The following is a 20672-nucleotide window of genomic DNA, read 5'->3' as shown; positions in this document are numbered from 1 at the left end:
TCTATCTATCTATCTATCTATCTATCTATCTATCTATCTATCTATCTATCTATCTATCTATCTATCTTATATAGCATCTATCTATCTATCTATCTTATAGTGCCTTTCATTCTCCACCGCTCTATCAGACACTTAGGAATCAGTGTCTTCCTCTTATTATTAATATTGATAATATCTGTAGAGGTCTATGGGGAAGCTCCACATGGCTACTCCCTCCAACCATCCGTGGCCTCCTTGACTCTTCATTGGGGGAGTTGAGACCAGGAAGACAAACCACCACAAGTTCTAAAAGAAATATTAAAATACAGCAACTGCACTCAAACCATTACACCACCACCACCACCATCACCACCACCACCAGCAGCACCACCCATCATCTCTGTGGCTCATCAGAAATCTCTACTCCTCACACCAGGTGACAGTTTTCCAGTCTCCAGCTGTCCAGTTTTGGTCCACTGCGGCCTCAGCTTCCCATTGTTGGCAGACAGGAGTGAAACCTGACAAGGTCTTCTGTTTCAGTAGCCCATCTGCCTCAAAATATGGCAACATCACAACCAGAAATGTCAGCCTCCACTGATCCTTCTTCATCTACAGGGACAGAATATCCTACAGCAAGCAATTACCTCATGGGATGCATCATTCTTTTTCCATTCATTTAAATTGTACATGTGTAATTGTTAACAGCGTTAAGTTGTATTTTTCTTTTTCTTTCTTTTTTATTTTGTAAAATGTATACTTATAAACTTGTTTAAAATGATTGTGAAAAATGATTTAAATGTATCTGTTATTTATGGGTCTAGCTCTCTGGTACTGACACAAAACCCTGAAGATACGAAGAGCTTACCTGTAATCAATAAGACACAGAATCAAACAACAAAACAATCTGTCCACTACAATTCACCCCACCCTGAGACCCCCTAGGCTGAGCCTTTGTTGTCCAAGCAGTTGTTGGATTGCTGTTGGCAGACACGCTTCATGTGCTCCCAGCTCTTAAAACAACGATAAGAGACAAGCAAAACACGCAGCTCGCCAGCAGCAGAAAGCCAGCAGATGATCAGACTGCTTCTCCTTAGCGTGCGTTCAGACCACCTAACCCTTGTCCCCCCTTCACGATGTGAGCGACAGAGATGCGAAGTGGCAAAAGGACAGCTGCTGTACGGGCTTTGAAATGATCGGGCGAGAGACAAGCAGAACAGGTAGCTCGCCAGCAGCAGAAAGACAGCAGATGATCTGACGGCATCTCCTTAGCCGCACCTTGTTCACAACGCGAGCAGCGTCATACGTCCTGCGAGAAAGAGATGTAACCATGCCCGGGGCCGGAAATAAAGTATTGTTTTTACAAAAGTTTTAAAATAAAAGTGAAAATGATGCATATGTAACAATTCCCATGAAACTAACAATCTCTTTAAATTGTATATCTGGTAAACCAAACTCGGGGGTGGGCGAGTGAAGCGAACAGGAGGCGGAGCCTGTGGTATAGCGGGGTCCACAGCTCTCAGCAAAGGCCAGTTTGAAATAAATAATCACCGCGCTTGCAGCTTAGTGAGGGGACGTGGTAGTTGTGTTGCTGAAGCAATTCTCAGGGCGATTTGCGATGTGGGCGTTTCTCACCTTAGTGCGCAGGTGCCCACATCCGTGATTGTTCCTGGGGCTGCTAATTTGCCACAGCTGCTATGCCCTCTCGATATATAGAAGTGCGAGTCGGCTAGAAAGGAAAAAAAGAAAAAAGAAAGGGAAAGAGAAAGAAAGACGGAGATTGCGGGAGGAAGCAGGAAGTGGAGAGAAAGCCGGTGTGGGAGAGCGAACGAGCGAGAGCAGGCTCGAGTACAGCTGGACTGTGGGCCCTAGCGAGGTGTTTACCTAACACCTAGGGCAGTTGATGGTGGTCGCTCCCGCTGAGCATTTTGAGAGGAGCAGGAGTGACTAGCGAGGGGAGTGAGTCGCCGTGGAAGACAGCGGGAGTCGGAAGACTTGGGAGGATAATCTCCAGCGTGAGAGAAGCTAAGTCTCGGGTCTGGGTTGAGTGCCCGACCAAAGCCAGGGATCGGGAGGCCTCCAGACCGGTGCGAATGAGAGAAAGAAGATCATCTGCAGGTAGAGCGGCTCCTCCTGCTGCAGGGCCCAAACGGGAGAAGCAGGGGAGTCACTAGATAGACGAACACACCGGGCTCTGTAAATGTTTTGAAGGACTGCGCTGTTCTTTTAACCTCGTTTTTAAAGGATTGTTTTTCTATATTCTAACCTCCACGTGTTTCACTCGTTTTTTTTTTTTTATTGGATTATTTATTGAAGACAGTTTTTAAGACACTGCACTTGATTTAATTTGAACACCTTGTTTTGTTGGATTTTTAATAAAAGCACTTGACACTTTTGTACACCATCCACTTGCCATGCTGTTGCCTCACTGCTAAGCTCACCGGTGACATTAACGACGGTGACGGGTTGAAGGGCTCCCAGAAGCTGAAAGGGAGCGTGGAGCTGAACCCGCATTGTCACAGAGCCCCCTAGTAATAAATAATAATGAAAATGACATTAAGACAGAAAGAATAATAAAAAGAGAATAAAGATTCAGTCGTGTTTATTTGCTGATGACATTGTGATCTGTAGCGAGAGTAGGGAGCAGGTCACGGAGATAAGCTCTAGAGCGGTTCTCAACCTGTGGGGTGTGCCCACCAAAGTAACAAAAAGGGGGGGCGCAAAGATGTGATAAAAAGAAATCTATTGAAACCAAAACAAATTAACTTAAACTACATTCTGATACTAGCAAAATAGAGTTAGATAAATGTCGATAAAAGATAAGTAGGTATAATAAAACTTGTAGTGGTGTATCGGCAGCAAAAAATATAGGAATACATTTTATTAGGGTTTCAAAAAAACGTTAGGGGGTCGCGATTAAAACTGTTATGAAAACTCGGTCGCAAACACATTCAAAGGTTGAGAAATGCTGATCTAGAAAGGAGAGCAATGAAGGTGAGTAGGACCACCAAGACAGAATACATGTGTGTGAATGGTGATGGACAGGTTGACAGATGAGATTAGACATATGATGATCGCTTGCTGATGACATTGCGATGTGTAGCGAGAGTAGGAAGCAGGTTGAGGAGACCCTGGAGAGGTGGAGATCTGCTCTAGAGGGGAGAGGAATGAAGGAGAGTAGGACCACCAAGACAGAATACATGTGTGTGAATGAGAGGAGGGAGGGAGTGGAGTTGGTGAAGGTGGATGAGTTTAAATACTTGGGATCAACAGTACAGAGTAACACGGATTGAGGAAGAGAAGTGAAAAAGCGCAGGCAGGGTGGAATGGGTGGAGAAGAGTGCCAGGAGTGAATTGTGACAGACGGGTATCAGCAAGAGTGAAAGGGAAGGTCTCCAGGACGGTAGTGAGACCAGCTATGTTATATGGGTTGGAGACGGTGGCACACTACTCTGTAAAAATGGTGGGAAGGAGTCAGGACAGCTGGAACAGGAAATGATGAAGCAGGAAGAGGAATTCTGGGTAGCGGCAGTGATGTCATCAGTGGGTGGATCAACTGAGATGTCATTAAGTGTCCGGGTCTTCAGCTGGGCTGCAGAGGGATAGGAGGAGAGAGGATTAGGTGAGAGTGCTAACCCCTGGTCTGGCTGACAAAGGACACTATTTGAGCCTGTAAAGTGTCCTCCATGTGTCCGTGTGCGACAATGGACTTGAAGTGGTGATGACTGCAGGGCTGGACTTGCTTTTCAACATGACAAATCTGCCATTTTTGTTCATTTAGAATGCATACAGCATTTTAATTTTCGGTGTTTGTTCAAAGTAGTTCATCTTTATCTGTAGGCACTGCTGACATGAAGATTTGTCTGATCAGATATGTTCAGTTTCCAAGGAGTGTACTTCATTTTTCACATGACTGTAATCCAGGAGATAAACCTTGGCAGTGACATGGCATTCCCTTTACTTTACACCTGTCACCACCTGCCATATATCCGCTTCCTTATTTCCTCCTTCGACCTGCCAATTCTCACCCTCAAAAGCCTCCGAAGCTCCTTAGGACTTTTTCATGGAATCTGAATGCTGACAAGTGAGAAGCGGACCTCCCCCCAGCCCCCAGTGGGGTCCAAAGTGCCTTTGTAATCTTCATAAGGAAGTGAGCCCTGTGACCAAGGCAAAGGTGAGGACAGGTGGGCCAGCAGGGGGTTTTCTGAGATGATGTAAGAGTTACTGGACAGTGGGGCTGAAAGAAGGCAGACGGAGAAAGGGAGTGAAAGTCTAAGACAAGCACCTCATCTGTTGACCCTGCTCCTCCCTAACCTCTCATGTGATGTCCTCTGAAGAAGACAAGAAGGAGGAAGGAAGAGGATCGAGAGGTGGGCAGCCTACACGGCAAACTAAAATGGGGAGAAGAGGTGAAGGGGCCTCTTTAGTTTTGTGGGCATGGGCTTCACTTTAGCTTGGCACCCTGAGCTTTAGGAGTACTGGGCACTGGCTTTTGGGGGTGCAAGCCCAGTTATCCAGGAGTAAAACCTGTCGGAAGGAGTGGCATTTTGTTAGAAATTGTAAAATTAAAAATTCAGACTAGCAATGGCACCCCCTCCACTCCCCAAGTGATGAGCTTCTTATTATTTCAACATGGTATTTATTTGAAGTTGATGTATATACAGAGGTGGGCAAAAGTAGGTTTACAGATGTGAGTATGCAAAACAGAGTTTATTCTTGTATTATTAATGTATTTATTAATGATTGTATTAGTTGTCTTCTTCTTCTTAAAACTACTGAGTTAATAAAGCTATTGTAATAATCATAACCTGCACGTCTTTTTCCATACAAACAACTGTAAACCTACTTTTGCCTACCCCTGAATATAAAATGCTAAGGGTTATGTCCGTCTGTCATGTGACTGATTACTCACAAACCACCTGGGCCAAAATGCTGATTGAAAGTACGTGTGATAGTTGCTGGTGAAGCAAACATCTTGGGGGGCAGCAACCTCCATGAAGTTATCGGGGTTCACGACTTTCTTATGGCAACATGGCAGAAAGTAAAAGAACTGCGGAAACATCTGCTGACCCTCAAGCATACTGCTGAGGTTGCTCATAGCAAGAAGAACAAGGTGAGTGTCAATTACAGGAAACAGAATGTATGCGGGACAAAGACGGGCGAGTGCCTTCATAAAGTGCCCTGTGCTCCTCTTCTCATTTCAAAATGATGCTTATGATCGTAAAATATCATGGCGAACCCCATGATAACACAAAAATTAACTCCAATGGTAACATCTCCTAGGGCGGCACAGTTGGGCAGTGTGTAGCGCTGCTGCCTCGCAGTTAGGAGACCCGGGTTTGCTTCCTGGGTCCTCCCTGCGTGGAGTTTGCATGTTCTCCCCGTGTCTGCGTGGGTTTCCTCCCACACTCCAAAGACATTCAGGTTAGCTGCACTGGCGATCCTAAATTGTCCCTAGTATGTGCTTGGTGTGTGTGTGTGTGTGTGTGTGTGAGTGCCCTGCCCGGGGTTAGTTTCCTGCCTTGCGCCCTGTGTTGGCTGGGGTTGGCACCAGCAGACCCCCGTGACCCTGTAGTTAGGATATGAATGAATGGATGGTAACATCTCCTGAGCATCAAGGCAAACAAAGGAAGCACTTTGGTGATGATGAAGAACCTGATTCAGATTCAGATTTACCTTGTGTCCAATACAAGGCCAGGTGAAGACCACCACAGGTGCCAAGGTGACCGAACTCCTTAACGGAAAGTTGATTTTCAGTGAGAGGACATCAGGTCGGTTTTAATGCAGCATGGCATTTCTCACTTTTGATTTACGCGTGAGACTGTTTGGTGCATGGGTCCCCTTTGATTACTCAATCATTTCAGTGAGCGAGGAGGGGCATTTCCCCCTTGGTCATTTCGATTCACAAATTCAAGAACATTTTATTAAAGGGGGTCAGGACCCTTGCCATCATGTGCCCCTGGCTACACCTAGAATACCCTGATGGTGGATCCATCCCTGGTCCAATAGCACGTGAACACAGCATCAGTGCTTGATGGCGCTCTCCAGTAGTTACTTGGGACCTCCCAATAAAAGGTTCAGATTTACATTCAGAACTTTATTGCCAGTATGTCAGCCTGCTATAACATACAATATTGGACAATATCAGCACCAGACAGCAAACAAAGTTAGCACCAGTCGTATACAACAAGAGGATGAAGTTCTCAATGGAGGACAAAAAGTATCAAGAACAATGAGGATGTGGTAGACAAGGAAAGGGGGTAACACCTGAGCAAGTTTATTAAAGAGAAGAATGTCTACGGGAAAGAAGCCATGAAGACTGCGTGTAGTCCAAGTGACAAAGGACCTGCGCCATCTCTGGGATGGTAATCTGGTGAATAAATGGCTGCCAGAGTGAGTGACAGCTGGATTGAATGCCCCTGATGTAGCCTCGTCTTGAACAAGGAGGAAGCGGAAAGAAAGTGCAGACAGTGATAGAAAAAGCCTGAACACTCTTGATGATGGTTGAATAAAACTTTAGTAGGACAGAGTTTCCCATGCTGTGATTTCCCAATAATCAAAGTGAGGTCTTTGTCTCACTTCAGGTTGCCCCCAGAAACTCAAATGACTCGACCATGGAAACAGTCAGGCCAAAGATACCCATGGTGCAGACAGACAAGACGGGCATCTGCAGAAGCCAGTCACCGTTTCCATTCTTTGGATGGTGCCAAGTTCTCGATTACTAAAAGCACATGTGGTCCACCTCCAGTAGCAGGTCTCACCAATATTAGTGATGAGACCCACAACTATTATATCAGTAGCAGATTTCACAATTTTTGTCGAATTATCAAAGGAGGTACAGTCATTAGTGAAATGATGGAACAATAGGGGTGGAAGAACGCAGCACCGGGGGACCAAATGTGCTAAAATGCATAGACTCGGAGAGACAGGGGCCCCGTCTTTAAGTGTTTTCACACCCATATTCCACCTTGCTTTGCTCTGGATCAGATGAATAGTTTCTTTGATTCAATCTCCAGGTAGTCTGGTTGCATTTTACACAGCAAACTTTCAAGCAAACCAGAAGTAACAATCATAACCCAGGGGCACATTGTGGACTTCTTTCATTGGTCAGGAATGCAAATCATCAGGAATGTTGCACCAGCACAATAGAAATATCTATGTGGTTTGTTCACCAGACACAGCTCTGTGAGCAGAATGCATGTTATCGGATAACTAGAAGAGTAGACGAACACGATGAGTTACTTCACATGGTACGGAAAGGGACACGTTTAATCTAGGCAACTTTAAGGCGAGGGAATGCAGAGATGAGCTTCAATTTCATTCTGACAGTCAGTGTATCAGGCGCATGTAATTTCACTGTATGATGTTGCTAATTTACTCTCCATTAGTTTCCTACTGTATATGAATGTCACCGTCTTGAGTCACATGTCTAGAGTCATTAAGCCTGTAAATATCTGTTATTAATGTTTATTTTGGAATATTCTGGTTAACACTTACTACATAGTATCAGAGTTAATGTGTTAAGGTGTGAGCGCACTGACAGGACATGTGTCAGTTTGAAAATTGACTCTGTGGTGAACTGTCAGCTTCGAGTCACAAATTTGCGATCTCCAGCTGAGAGGTGAGCACTTTGTGGCGAAAGCTCCATCTGTTGGTTGCACAGAGTCCATCTCTGACCATTATGAGTGGTGCACTTCCTGGTGATGTCAGCTGATCTCTCTCTGCATCAGCCCACACCTTCTTTGTGCTGTGTCACTACTACACTCCACCTGACCACAGTGCAAATCCCACCCTTGTCGCCAATTGTCTCAGTTCAAAGATTTGCTCTGTGGTGAACTGTCAGCAGCCAGTCGCAAATGCACAACCTCCAGCTCAGGGGTGAGAGCTTTGTGGGGGTGAGCTAAATCAAGAGCTCCATCTGTCAGCCATGAAGACCCTATATCTCTGACCACTATCAGCAGTGCAGTTCCTGGTGATGTCAGCTGATCTTTCTCTGAATCAGCCTACACGTTCCACCCGACCACGGTGGAAATCCCACCCTTGTTGCTCTGTGGTGAACTGTTGGTAGCGAGTCACAAATGCACGATCTCCGGCTCAGAGGTGAGCCCTTTGTGGGGTGAGCTAAATGGAGAGCTCCATCCGTCAGCCACATAGACCCCATATCTCTGCCCACTATGAGTGGTGCGCTTCCTGGTGATATCAGCTGATGTCTCTCTGCGTCAGCTTCTCTGCACTCTGTCACCACTACACTCCACCTGACCGCAGTGCAAATCCCACCCTTTGTCACCACTACACTCCACCTGACCACAGTGCAAATCCCACCCTTGTCGCCAGTTGTCTCAGTTCAAAGATTTGCTCTGTGGTAAACTGTCGGCAGTGAGTCGCAAACACATGTTCACTGGTTTAGAGGCAATCGCTTTGTGGCATGAGCTAAATGAAGAGTTCCATCCGTTAGCCACGCAGTGCCCATCCCTGACCACTGTGAGTGGGAAACTTCCTGGTGACACCAGTTGATATTTTTTCTCTGTGTCACTCCCACCTTCTCTGAGGAGCATCGCCACTACAGACGTCCATTTGCATGCATCACATTAGTGCTGCAGATTAGAGGGATTAATCGGTAGTTGCAGAGGGCATTTGTTTCTCACCAACTCCGTATGTGGTCAGTTTGACCCACCTGATCACAAGTGAATTTAATTCTTTTTTTTTTTTTTTTTAACATGATCAACTGCTATTCAATCGTGAGAGAGATAAAGAGTCTCTGAGGTAGAATCAGGTGCTAAAATTAATCTGATTGGCTGCTACTTGTGCTAGGTGTCCTATGTGAACTTGTATGCATGTGTACATGTATTATTATTAGAGATTGCCTAATCAGCAGCCAAAATGTATCCCACAATGCACAGTATTTCCAATAGTTAGAGTGGTTCTGTCAGATCACATTCATACCTCATGTGAACCCCTCCAGGATTTTGCTCGGCACTGCACGAAGACCATCGTTTCTAAACCAACACCATCCAACCTCTGCTCCTTAGGGACAAGCTGACAGAGATGAGAGTAGACTCACACCTGGTGGCATGGATCGTGGACTATCTTACAGACAGACCTGAGTATGTGCGTCTCGGGAACTGCAAGTCTGACACTGCGGCCAGCAACACAGGAGCGCCGCAGAGGACTGTACTTTCTCTGGTCCTGTTCACCCAACATACATCGGACTTCCAATACAACTTGGAGTCCTGCCACGTGCAAAAGTTCGCTGACTACACTGCTATCATGGGCTGCATCAGTAGTGGGCAGGAGGAGGAGTATAGGAACCTAATCAAGGACTTTGTTAAATGGTGCGACTCAAACCACTTACACATGAACACCAGCAAAACCAAGGAGGTAGTGGTGGATTTTAGGAGGCCCAGGCCCCTCATGGACCCCGTGATCATCAGAGGTGACTGTGGGCAGAGGGTATAGACCTATAAATACCTGTGAGTGCAGCTGGATGATAAATTGGACTGGACTGCCAATACTGATGCTCTGTGCAAGAAAGGACAGAGCCGACTATACTTTCTTAGAAGGTTGGCCTCCTTCAACATCTGCAATAAGATGCTGCAGATGTTCTACCAGACGGTTGTGGTGAGCGTCCTCTTCTACGTGGTGGTGTGCTGGGGAGGCAGCATAAAGAAGAGGGACGCCTCACGTCTGGACAAACTGGTGAGGAAGGCAGGCTCTAATGTAGGCACAGAGCTGGACAGTTTGACATGCGTGGCAGAGCAACGGGCGCTGAGCAGGCTCATGTCAATCATGGAGAATCCACTGCATCCACTGAACAGGATCATCTCCAGACAGAGGAGCAGCTTCAGTGACAGACTGCTGTCACCGTCCTGCTCCACTGACAGACTGGGGAGATCATTCCTCCACTACACTATGCGACTCTTCAATTCCACCCAACGTTAATATTATACAAAATTATTGTCTGTCTGTTATACTTTCATTGTTATCACTCTTTAATTTATTATTGTTCTTTATCAGTATGCTGCTGCTGGAGTATGTGAATTTTCCCTTGGGATTAATAAAGTATCTATCTATCTATCTATCTATCTATCTATCTATCTATCTATCTATCTATCTATCTATCTATCTATCTATCTATCTATCTATCTATCTATCTATCTATCTATCTATCTATATCTAAAGGGTCACAGTCTGGTTACACATTGGAGTGCGATTGGTATTGTTCACATCTTCCTAAACAAACTGGACAACTGGGGAACTTGCTGCAAAGTTTGAATGAAACACTCCAAGGAAACAAGGTGTGGAATCGCATTTACATACTTTGTGCTGACAGTCAGAAAACTAGTGACCCCCACACACACATTCAGGGGTAAAAATAGAAAATTTACTTGTAAAGAAATTCTGGGACTATACCATTAAAGGAAGTACTGAAATCCACAAACAAGACCCTAACATATGCATTAGGAGAATCAAGATGTTTAGAATGTGATGGAGTCACCAGTGAAGTGTATCTTCAACTGAATGGTTTGCTGTTTAGTCAAAGGGATCAAGGAAGCGATCAGTAATGGACCTGAGGTGGACCGAAATGAAGAAATCAAAGGTTTCCGTAGGTACCAATGTCTGAGTGAAATGGCCTATAATCACCAAGTCCACTAATTCTATCCTTCTTTGGAACTGGAACAAAAATGTCTGTTTAAAGACACTGAAATTATTAAAATTAACAGACAGAGAGAGTGAGAGATGAACATCCCTGACATGTCTGGCTTTGAGAAGTGAATTTTTATCTTTCTGGTTGTCAAGATTGTGTCTTTTAACCATCGTCCCCTTACAGTCATTGATGCTCTTTCCTTTGCCCAATGTTGTTGTTGAGGAGGTTCAAGAAGAGCACAGCACTGACCACACACTGGATGTAACCAATGGACGAAACTCCAAAGTTCTGATATAAAAAGGATCCAATCGTTGGGCCCACGGTGCGAACCAGAGCCTGGACAGAAGCACACAATCCCAACATCGTACCTGAAAAGTGAAAGAAACAAGTCCAGTGAATCTGAACCACACAGTCAAACGACTGGTATTTCAAAAGCCCACCATTTTCCGACAGGGTACCAGGTGCCACAAGGAGGAAGGAGAAGTTCTAGAATAGAGTACTAATAACCAAAGAAGGTGGCCCTTGGCCCCAGGACTGATTCTGGAGCTTGATCAAAAGTGAACTTAGGCAAGGGTGTAAGGAGGTCAAACTCTAGATGCCTTTTTGAGTTTAGAGCACTGGGTGAGAGGAGAAGGGGCAAGGTTTGGTAACAATAAAGAATGATGGTGCTTTACTTAATGGGTAAAGGGGTAAGGCATCCCACCAGGTAGTAATAGGTTCAAAACATGTGTGGGTAGACAAAAAATAATAAGTCAAGTCAAGTCAAGTTGGGGAGCATGCACTGGTACAGCGCGTTGCCGCACCCTCCACACAACAAAATAGCTTGGGATCCCGGTTGGCAACCTCCAGGCAGACACGCAGTCCAGTACCACCCTCCAGAAATGACCCTCTATCTGCCACAGCCAGACATTACGTGGGACCCCTAAGCCTGGTCCAGCCACTTGGGTCCTCAACAATGAGGGTCCTGTGAATCAGATCACCAATGGGGAATCACTCCACACGGCCGTAGTACCATAACTGACACTCCTTCACAATGCAGGTAATGTGCCTCATTCGGGACTCCATGAGCAACACAAAGTCAACCCAATGGTACCCAAGGATTTTCTGGAGAGACACAGTACCAAAGGAGTACTTTGTAATAATAGTACTTTAATATATCTTTAGATAGATAGATAGATAGATAGATAGATAGATAGATAGATAGATAGATAGATAGATAGATAGATAGATAGATATGTTCTCTAAGTTCTAATAAACACACAATATTTTTACATTTTGGCTTCCATGGCATCCTTTCATTTGAATTGAGATCCCTACCGTAAGTTTCCTTATCACCATAGACTTTAGTGTCAGCCTTTTCCTTTCGAATCATTTATTTCATAACCTGAAGACTTATCTGCTCTTACCAGTGTCTGATGCCGGGATGCTCTTGGTTAGCATGGTGTCCGTGACAATGTTGAAAGTAGAGAAAGAAAGCATCAGGGGGATGATGATGACACAGAACTGAAACACGTTTACCATCAAGGCCTGAAATGTGAGCACAAGAACACATGTTAGTCATCTACAGCTTGAGATGTGAGAGCTCTATCCCAAAATAGTCAACATTTTGTGTGCATGGATCTCCTGTGGCCAAGATAATGAGCCAGGAATTCACTGCCTCCAGCATTGGCAGCACGTCCATGCTTATAGGCCCAAAGTTAAAATATAATCCAGCAGCAGTATACTGATACAAAAAAACAATATTAAATTAAAGAGTAATAAAAAATGCATGTAAAAACAGAATAACTTTGAATAATGTTAGCATTTACTTCCCTGGGTGGAATTGAAGAGTCTCATAGTGTGGTGGAGGAACGATCTCTGCAGTCTGTCAGTGGAGCAGGACGGTGACAGCAGTCTGTCGCTGAAGCTGCTCCTCTGTCTGGAGATGATCCTGTTCAGTGGATGCAGTGGATTCTCCATGATTGACAGGAGCCTGCTCAGCGCCCGTCGCTCTGCCACAGATGTTAAACTGTCCAGCTTCATTCCTACAATAGAGCCTGCCTTCCTAACAATTTTGTCCAGGTGTGAGGCATCCTTCATCTTTATGCTGCCTCCCCAGCACACAACCTCGTAGAAGAGGGCACTCGCCACAACCGTCTGGTAGAACATCTGCAGCATCTTATTGCAGATGTTGAAGGACGCCAACCTTCTAAGGAAGTATAGTCAGCTCTGACCTTTCTTACACAGAGCATCAGTATTGACAGTCCAGTCCAGTTTATCATCCAGCAGCACTCCCAAGTATTTATATGTTTGCACCCTCTGCACACAGTCTCCTCTGATGATCACGGGGTCCATGATAATAACTAAGCCTACATCAAATGAAATGTAATTCAAGACAATATGGTGCAAATGAGACTTCTTGCCAGCATCACCAACACAACTGTTCTAGGTCATCTCTGAAATCAGTCACACCACAAGCTGTCCCCGGCCAGTTAGATATGCTACTTCATGGCCTTCTTGAAATATGGAGACCAAAGCCTCACTTCACTTCACTTTCAATGCTCCTTCTCTGCTGTGGGTCACTGTGGCAACATGTCAAGTTGGACAGAGTAGATTGGATAATCTGTAGCAGTTTTCACCAGCTCAACATGTGGAATTCACAGATATTCCCAGACCATTTAAGATATTTCAGACCCACCAGAGTGTCTTTGTGTCCTCCCAGTGGGCTGGGGAAGGCGGTTAAGAAGCACCCCAAGTAAATGCCAGCAGACCTGGTGGGCTGGTTGATCCATGTCAGCTATGAAAATGTTAAGGTTTTCAGGGATCTGTTCCTGGCTTATGGTCGTATTTGAGTTAAATATTATTTTGCGTATGATGTTAATAATTGTTTTTTTTTTTGCCTTTTTACCATTTACATGTTGGCCGAGGCTCTGCTCTCTGCCTCTATATTCCTGACAGAGAGGTGAGTACTTCAGAATGGCACTGAGTATGGTTTGGTGAGCTTGTTTTGACCCCTATTATGGGCTAATTTCCAAAATGGGAAGACGTAAACCACCTAAAACATCTTATCCAAACAAAAACTTCAAAATGTTTAACAACCACTTTTTTTGTGGACAAAATACAGGGTGAGTCAAAATTATGTTAACATTTGAATAGCAGAAACAATTTATTCACAAAACATACTTCATAAGTGCAAGATGATTTACAGGAATTTCTCAAACTTGTTCGCCATCATGTTCAACACATGTACCATATTTAGCACTTAAATTGTCCACAAAAATTGTATATAAATATTGTTTTGTCTTGGCAGAATAATATATTACTCTACTTTCCCCTTTTGTATTATTAATATGTAGCCTTTGTCAGAATGCCTCAGATCTCACAGACTTACCACTGTTTCTAAGGTAATGTACCATATAATGTCTCCCCATCTTACCTTCTACATTTAAAACCTCAGGCAATTAGGTGTAGTAAAAGACAAGCAGGAGTTACGTGATAATTTAAACAATGTATTATTGATAACATTCATAAATACCGTATTTACGCGTGTGCCACACGCACATTTTTTCCCGAAAATTAGCATTAGAAAATCAGGTGTGCGTCATACACGAGGAAATGTAATTCTGTAATGTTTACTTCTTCTGCTTGCTCGCGCTCTCTCTCTCTCTAAATGGTTCCTATACAATCATAATGTGTGTCATAAATCGGGCAAAACAATTTCCGCAATTTTCTTTGTAAAAATTAGGGTGCATGTCTTACACGAGGGTGTGTGGTACACATGTAAATACAGTAATAACAATATGCAATGTACATTTGAATATTGGCAACCATAAGTAATCAGAATATAAGTTTAATGTCACTGTGCTCTGTACAAAAATTATTTTATAAATCCACTCACATGTACAAGCCAGACCAAAGTTAGCACACAGGGGCTTTCGACATTTAGAATTGCTGGGCCAAGCATAGGACAAGATAGACAAAGACAGCAGGAGGAATGTATAGTCAGCCTAAAGACAAGTCGATACTATTTTGTCCTCTGTTAAAAAAGTCAGCACAAAATCTTCTTTCCTTGTTTGGAAATGGACTATTTGCCGACGTGGGGGCCTGCACGGGGAGGAACCAGTATAAAAGGCTTGGACAGCAGCCAAATACTTCGAAGCCGATGGACGGATGGGTGATAACGTCATCTGTCCTGAAAATCCTTTTCAGCGCAGCAACGAAAATGACAAACTATACACAAAGTGTTGTCATGGCTTCTTCGTCTGTAATGTCGCGTAAATCGTCATTAAAGAAAGCTAAGTTATTTTCTCTTATGTGATTTTTACCGCTGTATCAATATGGGAGGCATATCGCCTTTTTTACATTATATCTATATAGTTTCGGGTTACTTAAAACGAAGCAATTACAAAAGAACTTATTCCAACTAGGGAGCGATCGCCCCCTAAAGGAACACTATACAACTTGATGAATGTTGATGTGTAGTTTCAGGCAGCACACAGACTTGTTAGTTACTCTAAATGTCTCTAGTTAAGGCATCATTTGTCATCAGCTTTCTTCAGAACAGGCCACATGCCTGTCTCAATATGGCTGCCGAAGCTGTGCTCTTCATTGTGTTGTCATTTTCAGTTCATGGTGTGAGATGGTCTTTCATCAGTTTGATAAGAAAGAGTGTGAGGTAAAGCAAGCAAATTTATAGGTTTTCTGCCCAGACCTTACAGCCAATAGGGCATCTTGGTACTTAAAGGCTCCCTGATACAAGCAGGTTCCAAACAGCCATATTTCTTGCCAATGGGGGGACACAATACCTTCACACCTGCCCTCCAAACCATGTGTTAAGGTAAAGTCTGGCTTTCCTGTGGGGGATGACTGAGAGACTTCAGCATAGAAATATTGGCCAAACTTGTTTGAGGAACCTACACCAACCCTGTCGTAAAATTACAAAGAGAGTTCAGGGTGATGTTTTTAGATGGGTGTAGAATTGGCTCAGACACAGGAAGCAGAGGGTGATGGAGAGAGAAACGTTATAAAAATTGGCCGATGTTAAGAGTGGTGACCAGCAGGGGTCAGTGCTGGGGCCAGTGCTATTTTTAATATTAATAAATGATTTGGATAGGAATATAAGTAACAAACTGGTTAAGTTTGCAGATGATACCAAGATTGGTGGTTTGGCAGATAATCGAGCATCCATTGAATCATCACAGAGGGACTTGGACAGCGTACAGGCTCGGGCAGATTTGTAGCAGATGAAATTTAATGTCAGTAAATATAAAGGATTACATGTACGAAGTAGAAAGCTTAGATTTGAATACAAAATGACAGGTTTAAACTTTGAAGGTACAGCTTATAAGAAGGACCTAGAAGTCGTAGTGGACTTTTCATTAACTCCCAGGCAGCCATTAAGACGGCATAAACATGTTGGAAGATTAAGATGTTTTCTAATTAGGCATGATACTGAGAAATTAATTCAAACATTTATTTCTTGTATGATTGTCTACTGCAGTGTGTGATTCACTGGTTGTTCTAATTGTTCTTAATACAGCTTTCAGTTAATTCAAAATAACACTGCAAGAATTATCATACAAACCAGAAAACACAAACACATAACTCCAGTTCTAAAGTCTTTACACTGGCTTCCAGTTAAGTTTAGGGTTGATTTCAAAATTCTCATTTTAATATATAAAGTCTTAAATGGACAAGGTCCTGCTTACTTTTCTGAGCTTATCATTACTTACAAACCAGGACACACATTCAGGTCTCAAGTTCCCAGCCTGCTTATGATTTCAAACATTAATAAAATAACAGTGGGATCCTCATTGTTGGGGACCCAAGGGGCTGGACCAGGCCATGGGGTCGCCCACGTAACACCTAGCTGCGGCAGATAGAGGGTCATTTCCGGAGGGTAGGATTGGACCGTGTGTCTGCCTGGAGGGTTGCCAACCGGGATCCCGAGCTCTTTCGACATGTAGTGGGTGCGGCAACGCACTGTACTAGTGCATGCTCCCCAACTTGACTTGACTTGAGGCTGAGCTTTTAGTTACCGGGCCCCTAAACTGTGGAATGACCTGCCTGCTAACATAAGAGAAGCCCCCTTCAGTCTCAGCTTTTAAATCCAGGCTGAACAATCACAACTACAGTTTAGCACACCCTGACTAGAGCTGCTGATTAGCCATGCATACTGCATCTCCGCCTGTTAGTTATACTGTATGTACAGGAATATAAGCAGTACAATATTTAGAAGCCATTACTAACCCTCCTCTATTCTGTTTTTCATCTTGCCTTCCTCAGGTGACACTTGGTGCCACTGCTCTACTGTCAAGCTGCGTTCCTGCATATAGAAAGTCATCTTGGATAAAGCAGCTTTGGAATCACTAGATCAGGGGTTCCCAACTCCGGTCCTGGAGGGCCCCAGTGGCTGCAGGTTTTCATTGTAACCCTTTTCTTAATTAGTGACCTGTTTCACTGCTAATTAACTTCTTTTGAATTATTTGTAATTGACTTGTTTTTAAGATTTGTTCCCCTGAATTTCTTTATCGTTTCTCTAAATTGCTTAATTTCTTTTCTTAAATGGCACACAAACAGAAATTAAATGTGAAGTGGGTGAGCTAAAAGAAGACCAACTAAGGGCCTTAAACTCCCACCAATTTCACTCCAACCAGTTGCTTAGTTAGGCTCTGATTCTTGTTGTTAATTAAACTCGTTGTTTAATTTCATGGCTTCTTGCTGCTCTCATTGTGCAATAGCAGACATCTCTGAAATTGTTGATTTTCTCTTTTCTAAGAGCGCTGGTGTGGTGTTATGGGTCCACAGCTCGTTGAGTAAAGGCCATTTTTAAATAAATAATCAATGTGCTCGCGGCTTAGCGAGGGGACGTTGGGCCATAGTGGGCCGTGGGACGATCCGTAGGGTGTGGGCGTTTCTCACCTAGTGCACAGGTGAGGAACTGCCCACATTCATGATTGTCCCGCGGCTAATGCTGCAGCTGCTGTGGCCCTCGTCATTTTAAAAAGAAGCGCGAGTCGGTTTTAGAGGAAGAAAAGAAACGTTCGGGAAGAGAGAGAATCGATCGGAGAGAAAGGAAAGGAGAGGACGGAGGTTACAGGGAGCGTGGAAGCAAGCGGTGCAGGAGAGAGACGGACACGCGGAACGTGTGGTGAGCGCGCGATCGAGCGCTCGTGGGCAGCTGCGAGGAAGCTGGGTGTTGGGCCGACACCCAGGTGTTTGTGTAGATGTCGCTCCCGCTGAGTGATCTGGTAGCGGGAGTGACAAGGTGAAAGCGACGAGCCGCAGAAGGCCGCGGAAAGGCAGCGGAAGTCGGGAGGCTTGGTGGTGGAGTCCCCAATATGAGCGACCTGGCTATTGGGGTAATCAAGTCTCGGGGACTGGGATGAGTGCCAGACCGAAGCCAGGGATCGGGAGGTTTCCAGTCTCGAGCGTGTGAAGTAGGAGGGCAGCTGCAGAGAGCGTCTTGCCTGCTGCTAAGCCCGTACGGGATAAGCAGGTGAGACGCATACAGAAAAGCACCGGATTTGTTTGTTGTTTTAAAGACTGCTTCCAGGAGAAGATTTTAACCTTCGTTTTTAAAGGATTGTTGTGTTTCTATTTATTGGTTTTACCCCACGTTCGTTTTATGGATTATTTATTTAATGAACTATGAAGATCTGCACTATTTATGAACACTGTTTTTGTTTTGTTGACTGCTTTTAATAAAAGCACTATTGCACTTTTTGTATACCACCCCTTGCTCAATTGTTTATTTGCCTCCATTGACTAGCTCACTCGGTTACATTATCGACGGTGTTGGGTTCAAGGGTTCCCAAACATCAAAGGGAGTGTGGAGCCAGAACCCACATCGTCACAGCTGGTAAAATGTTTTGGGAACCTGAGCAGATCAGCATTCCTGAGACCTTCACCTTTCTTCATGACCAATGTAGGTCATATTTTGCTGGTCATGTTTTGGTTCACTTTGTATCTCATTATTGTATAGCTGCTATGCAAGGAAAAAGAAACAATTAAAAGGTCTGAGTCTTCAAGAGGAAGTCAAATAAAATTAATAAGTTAATTATGAGCAAAAACAGTTCATTAATTAAGAAAAAGAGTTAGAATCAAAAGTTGCAACCACTGGGGGCCCCCAGGACCAGAGTTGGAGACCCCTGCATTAGATGGAAACATTTCATCATCAGATTGGACAGCCAGCACAAACTCAACTATAGAAAACTCAGGAGGAGGTTCTGCTGAAGCTTTATAACACACTGGTGAGGCCTCATCTGGAGTACTGGGTGCAGTTTTGGTTTCCAGGCTACAAAAAAGACAAAGCAGCACAAGAAAGGGTCCAGAGAAGAGCAACTAGGCTGAGTCCAGGGCTACAGGAGATGCGTTATGAGGAAAGGTTAAAAGGAGATTAAGAGGAGACTGAAGTGTTTGAAATTATGAAGGGAATTAGTCCGGTGGTTCGAAACGGTGACTTTAAAATGAGTTCATCAAGAGCACGAGGACACAGTTGGAAAGTGTACAAGGTAAATTTTGCACAAACATTACGATGTTTTTGCTCACCCAGAGAACTACAGATGCATGGAATAAGTGACCAAGTATTGTGGTAGACAGTAGGACTTTAGGGACTTTCAAAAGTCGGCTTGATGTTATTTTACAAGAATGAAGTGGACAGGACTGGCAAGCTTTGTTGGACTAAATGGCCTGATCTTGTCAAATGTTTTTCTAATGTTCTATGTGAAGTCCGTGTGGATTTTCCTCCCACATTTAGAAAGACGGGCAGGTTAGTGATTCTAAAGGAGGTGATTCCAAATTTGCCCAATGTAGGTGCTTGCTGAAGTGGGTTCTGTATCAGTCCAGGGTTGGTTCTTGCGTGATGGTGCTAGCACTGGATTGGATTAAGTAGGCGGGAATCTCAAAGTATAAAAATAAAAGAATAACAGCAGCAGACAATGTATTGAACCTCTGGCCTCACCTACTTTAGAAGATCCTTACTTCAAACAGTATTTTGTACTTAATCCAACTCCGCGCCCACTTGCACCCTGCATCCTGAATGCCAGCTTACGGTGTTTTTGAAATCTTTTTTGAAGTCAACGTTGATAATATCACATGCTTGACTTCTTGTAAATACTTTGTGGTTTCCTCATTGGATTCCTGTTGTGCAAATTCTTTTCAAAATTGTAAGGAATGTGATGGAATGACACATAAATGATAGTCAAAAAATGCAAGCAGTGCGCTGAGCCAAGAGAAGAGGCCAAGGAAGAGTTCAGAAGTAGCCAAAGAGATGTGATGGAGTGTCTGGGCTTCAGTATAAGAATTTGTGAATGTCGCGTTTAAAGATGGATGAGGTTGTGAAGATTATGAGAGACACACATGTAAGCCAACTTTCACATGTATGCCACCGTGTACAATGAGTGGCATGCCAAGGTGTGGCACACCAAAGTAACATTCCTATGCCTAAACCTACTTAACCTAATGAGACGACTCATGCCTGTCCTGGCAGTATGACGTGCTGGTTACTCTCAGAGATCATCAGCACATATTTACATGGAGAAGAAACCTAACATTTGGGAGGACAATCTGAGCACCCAAAGAAAGACCGGGTCAGGTACAGGAAAACTGCCCATTCTTTGAGAAAGAAGTAGGTGGGGATGGGAATCTTGTGGTTTACTCTCTATTATGATAATCGTTAAAGCATCCATTACACATTACACCATAATATGTATGATAAAACTTTCCTGTATCTCTCTGCTAATGAACAATAGGCTCCGAGATTCTTCGCATAAAATTTTTGAAGTGAAGTTGTTAGAAAATTGACCGTGCTGGTTCTGAAATTTCTCACGTAAAAGTTGTTGAAAAATTGAGCTCGCTGAGACACAAACAACCACTCAGCTTGTTGACCCACCTCCCGTTGTTATATTTATATTCGTAGCCATATCTGGAAGACCTCAGAGATTAGGACCAGGATGATTTGCGGTGAGGTAGGTGCAGTAATGTGCTGTAATCAGCGCATGCTCCCAACCTAGGCCTAGACTGTAAAACTGTATTTGTGAATCAACCTTCTGCTTGTCGAAACGTCTAAGAT

At 43.9% G+C, this 20672-nt stretch overlaps 1 protein-coding gene and 1 long non-coding RNA gene across 3 annotated transcripts in view; both read right to left on the bottom strand.

Moving 5' to 3' along the window:
• Positions 1 to 6058: 6058 nt before the first annotated feature.
• On the bottom strand, positions 6059 to 9065 carry LOC120515704. The gene is made up of 2 exons (XR_005630688.1): positions 8277 to 9065; positions 6059 to 8231 (listed from the first exon to the last, which is right to left on the bottom strand). It is a non-coding gene; the product is annotated as an uncharacterized LOC120515704 (long non-coding RNA).
• A 1228-nt stretch (positions 9066 to 10293) lies between these two features.
• slc22a18 (solute carrier family 22 member 18) overlaps positions 10294 to 20672 on the bottom strand; it is a 276323-nt gene continuing 265944 nt past the window's right edge. For both annotated transcript variants that reach the window (XM_039736928.1, XM_039736935.1), the window contains exons 10-11: positions 12028 to 12148; positions 10294 to 10989 (exon numbers count right to left, since the gene is read on the bottom strand). In XM_039736928.1, coding sequence (XP_039592862.1) covers positions 10805 to 10989; positions 12028 to 12148 — 306 coding nt within the window. In that variant the 3' untranslated portion in view covers positions 10294 to 10804. The remainder of the gene's footprint in view (positions 10990 to 12027; positions 12149 to 20672) is intronic.

Source organism: Polypterus senegalus, chromosome 1 (genome assembly GCF_016835505.1).
Source record: "Polypterus senegalus isolate Bchr_013 chromosome 1, ASM1683550v1, whole genome shotgun sequence".
In the NCBI taxonomy this organism is placed as follows: domain Eukaryota; kingdom Metazoa; phylum Chordata; class Cladistia; order Polypteriformes; family Polypteridae; genus Polypterus; species Polypterus senegalus.
Note: the sequence above shows the minus strand (reverse complement) of the source record. Positions and strands in the feature narration are given on the sequence as shown.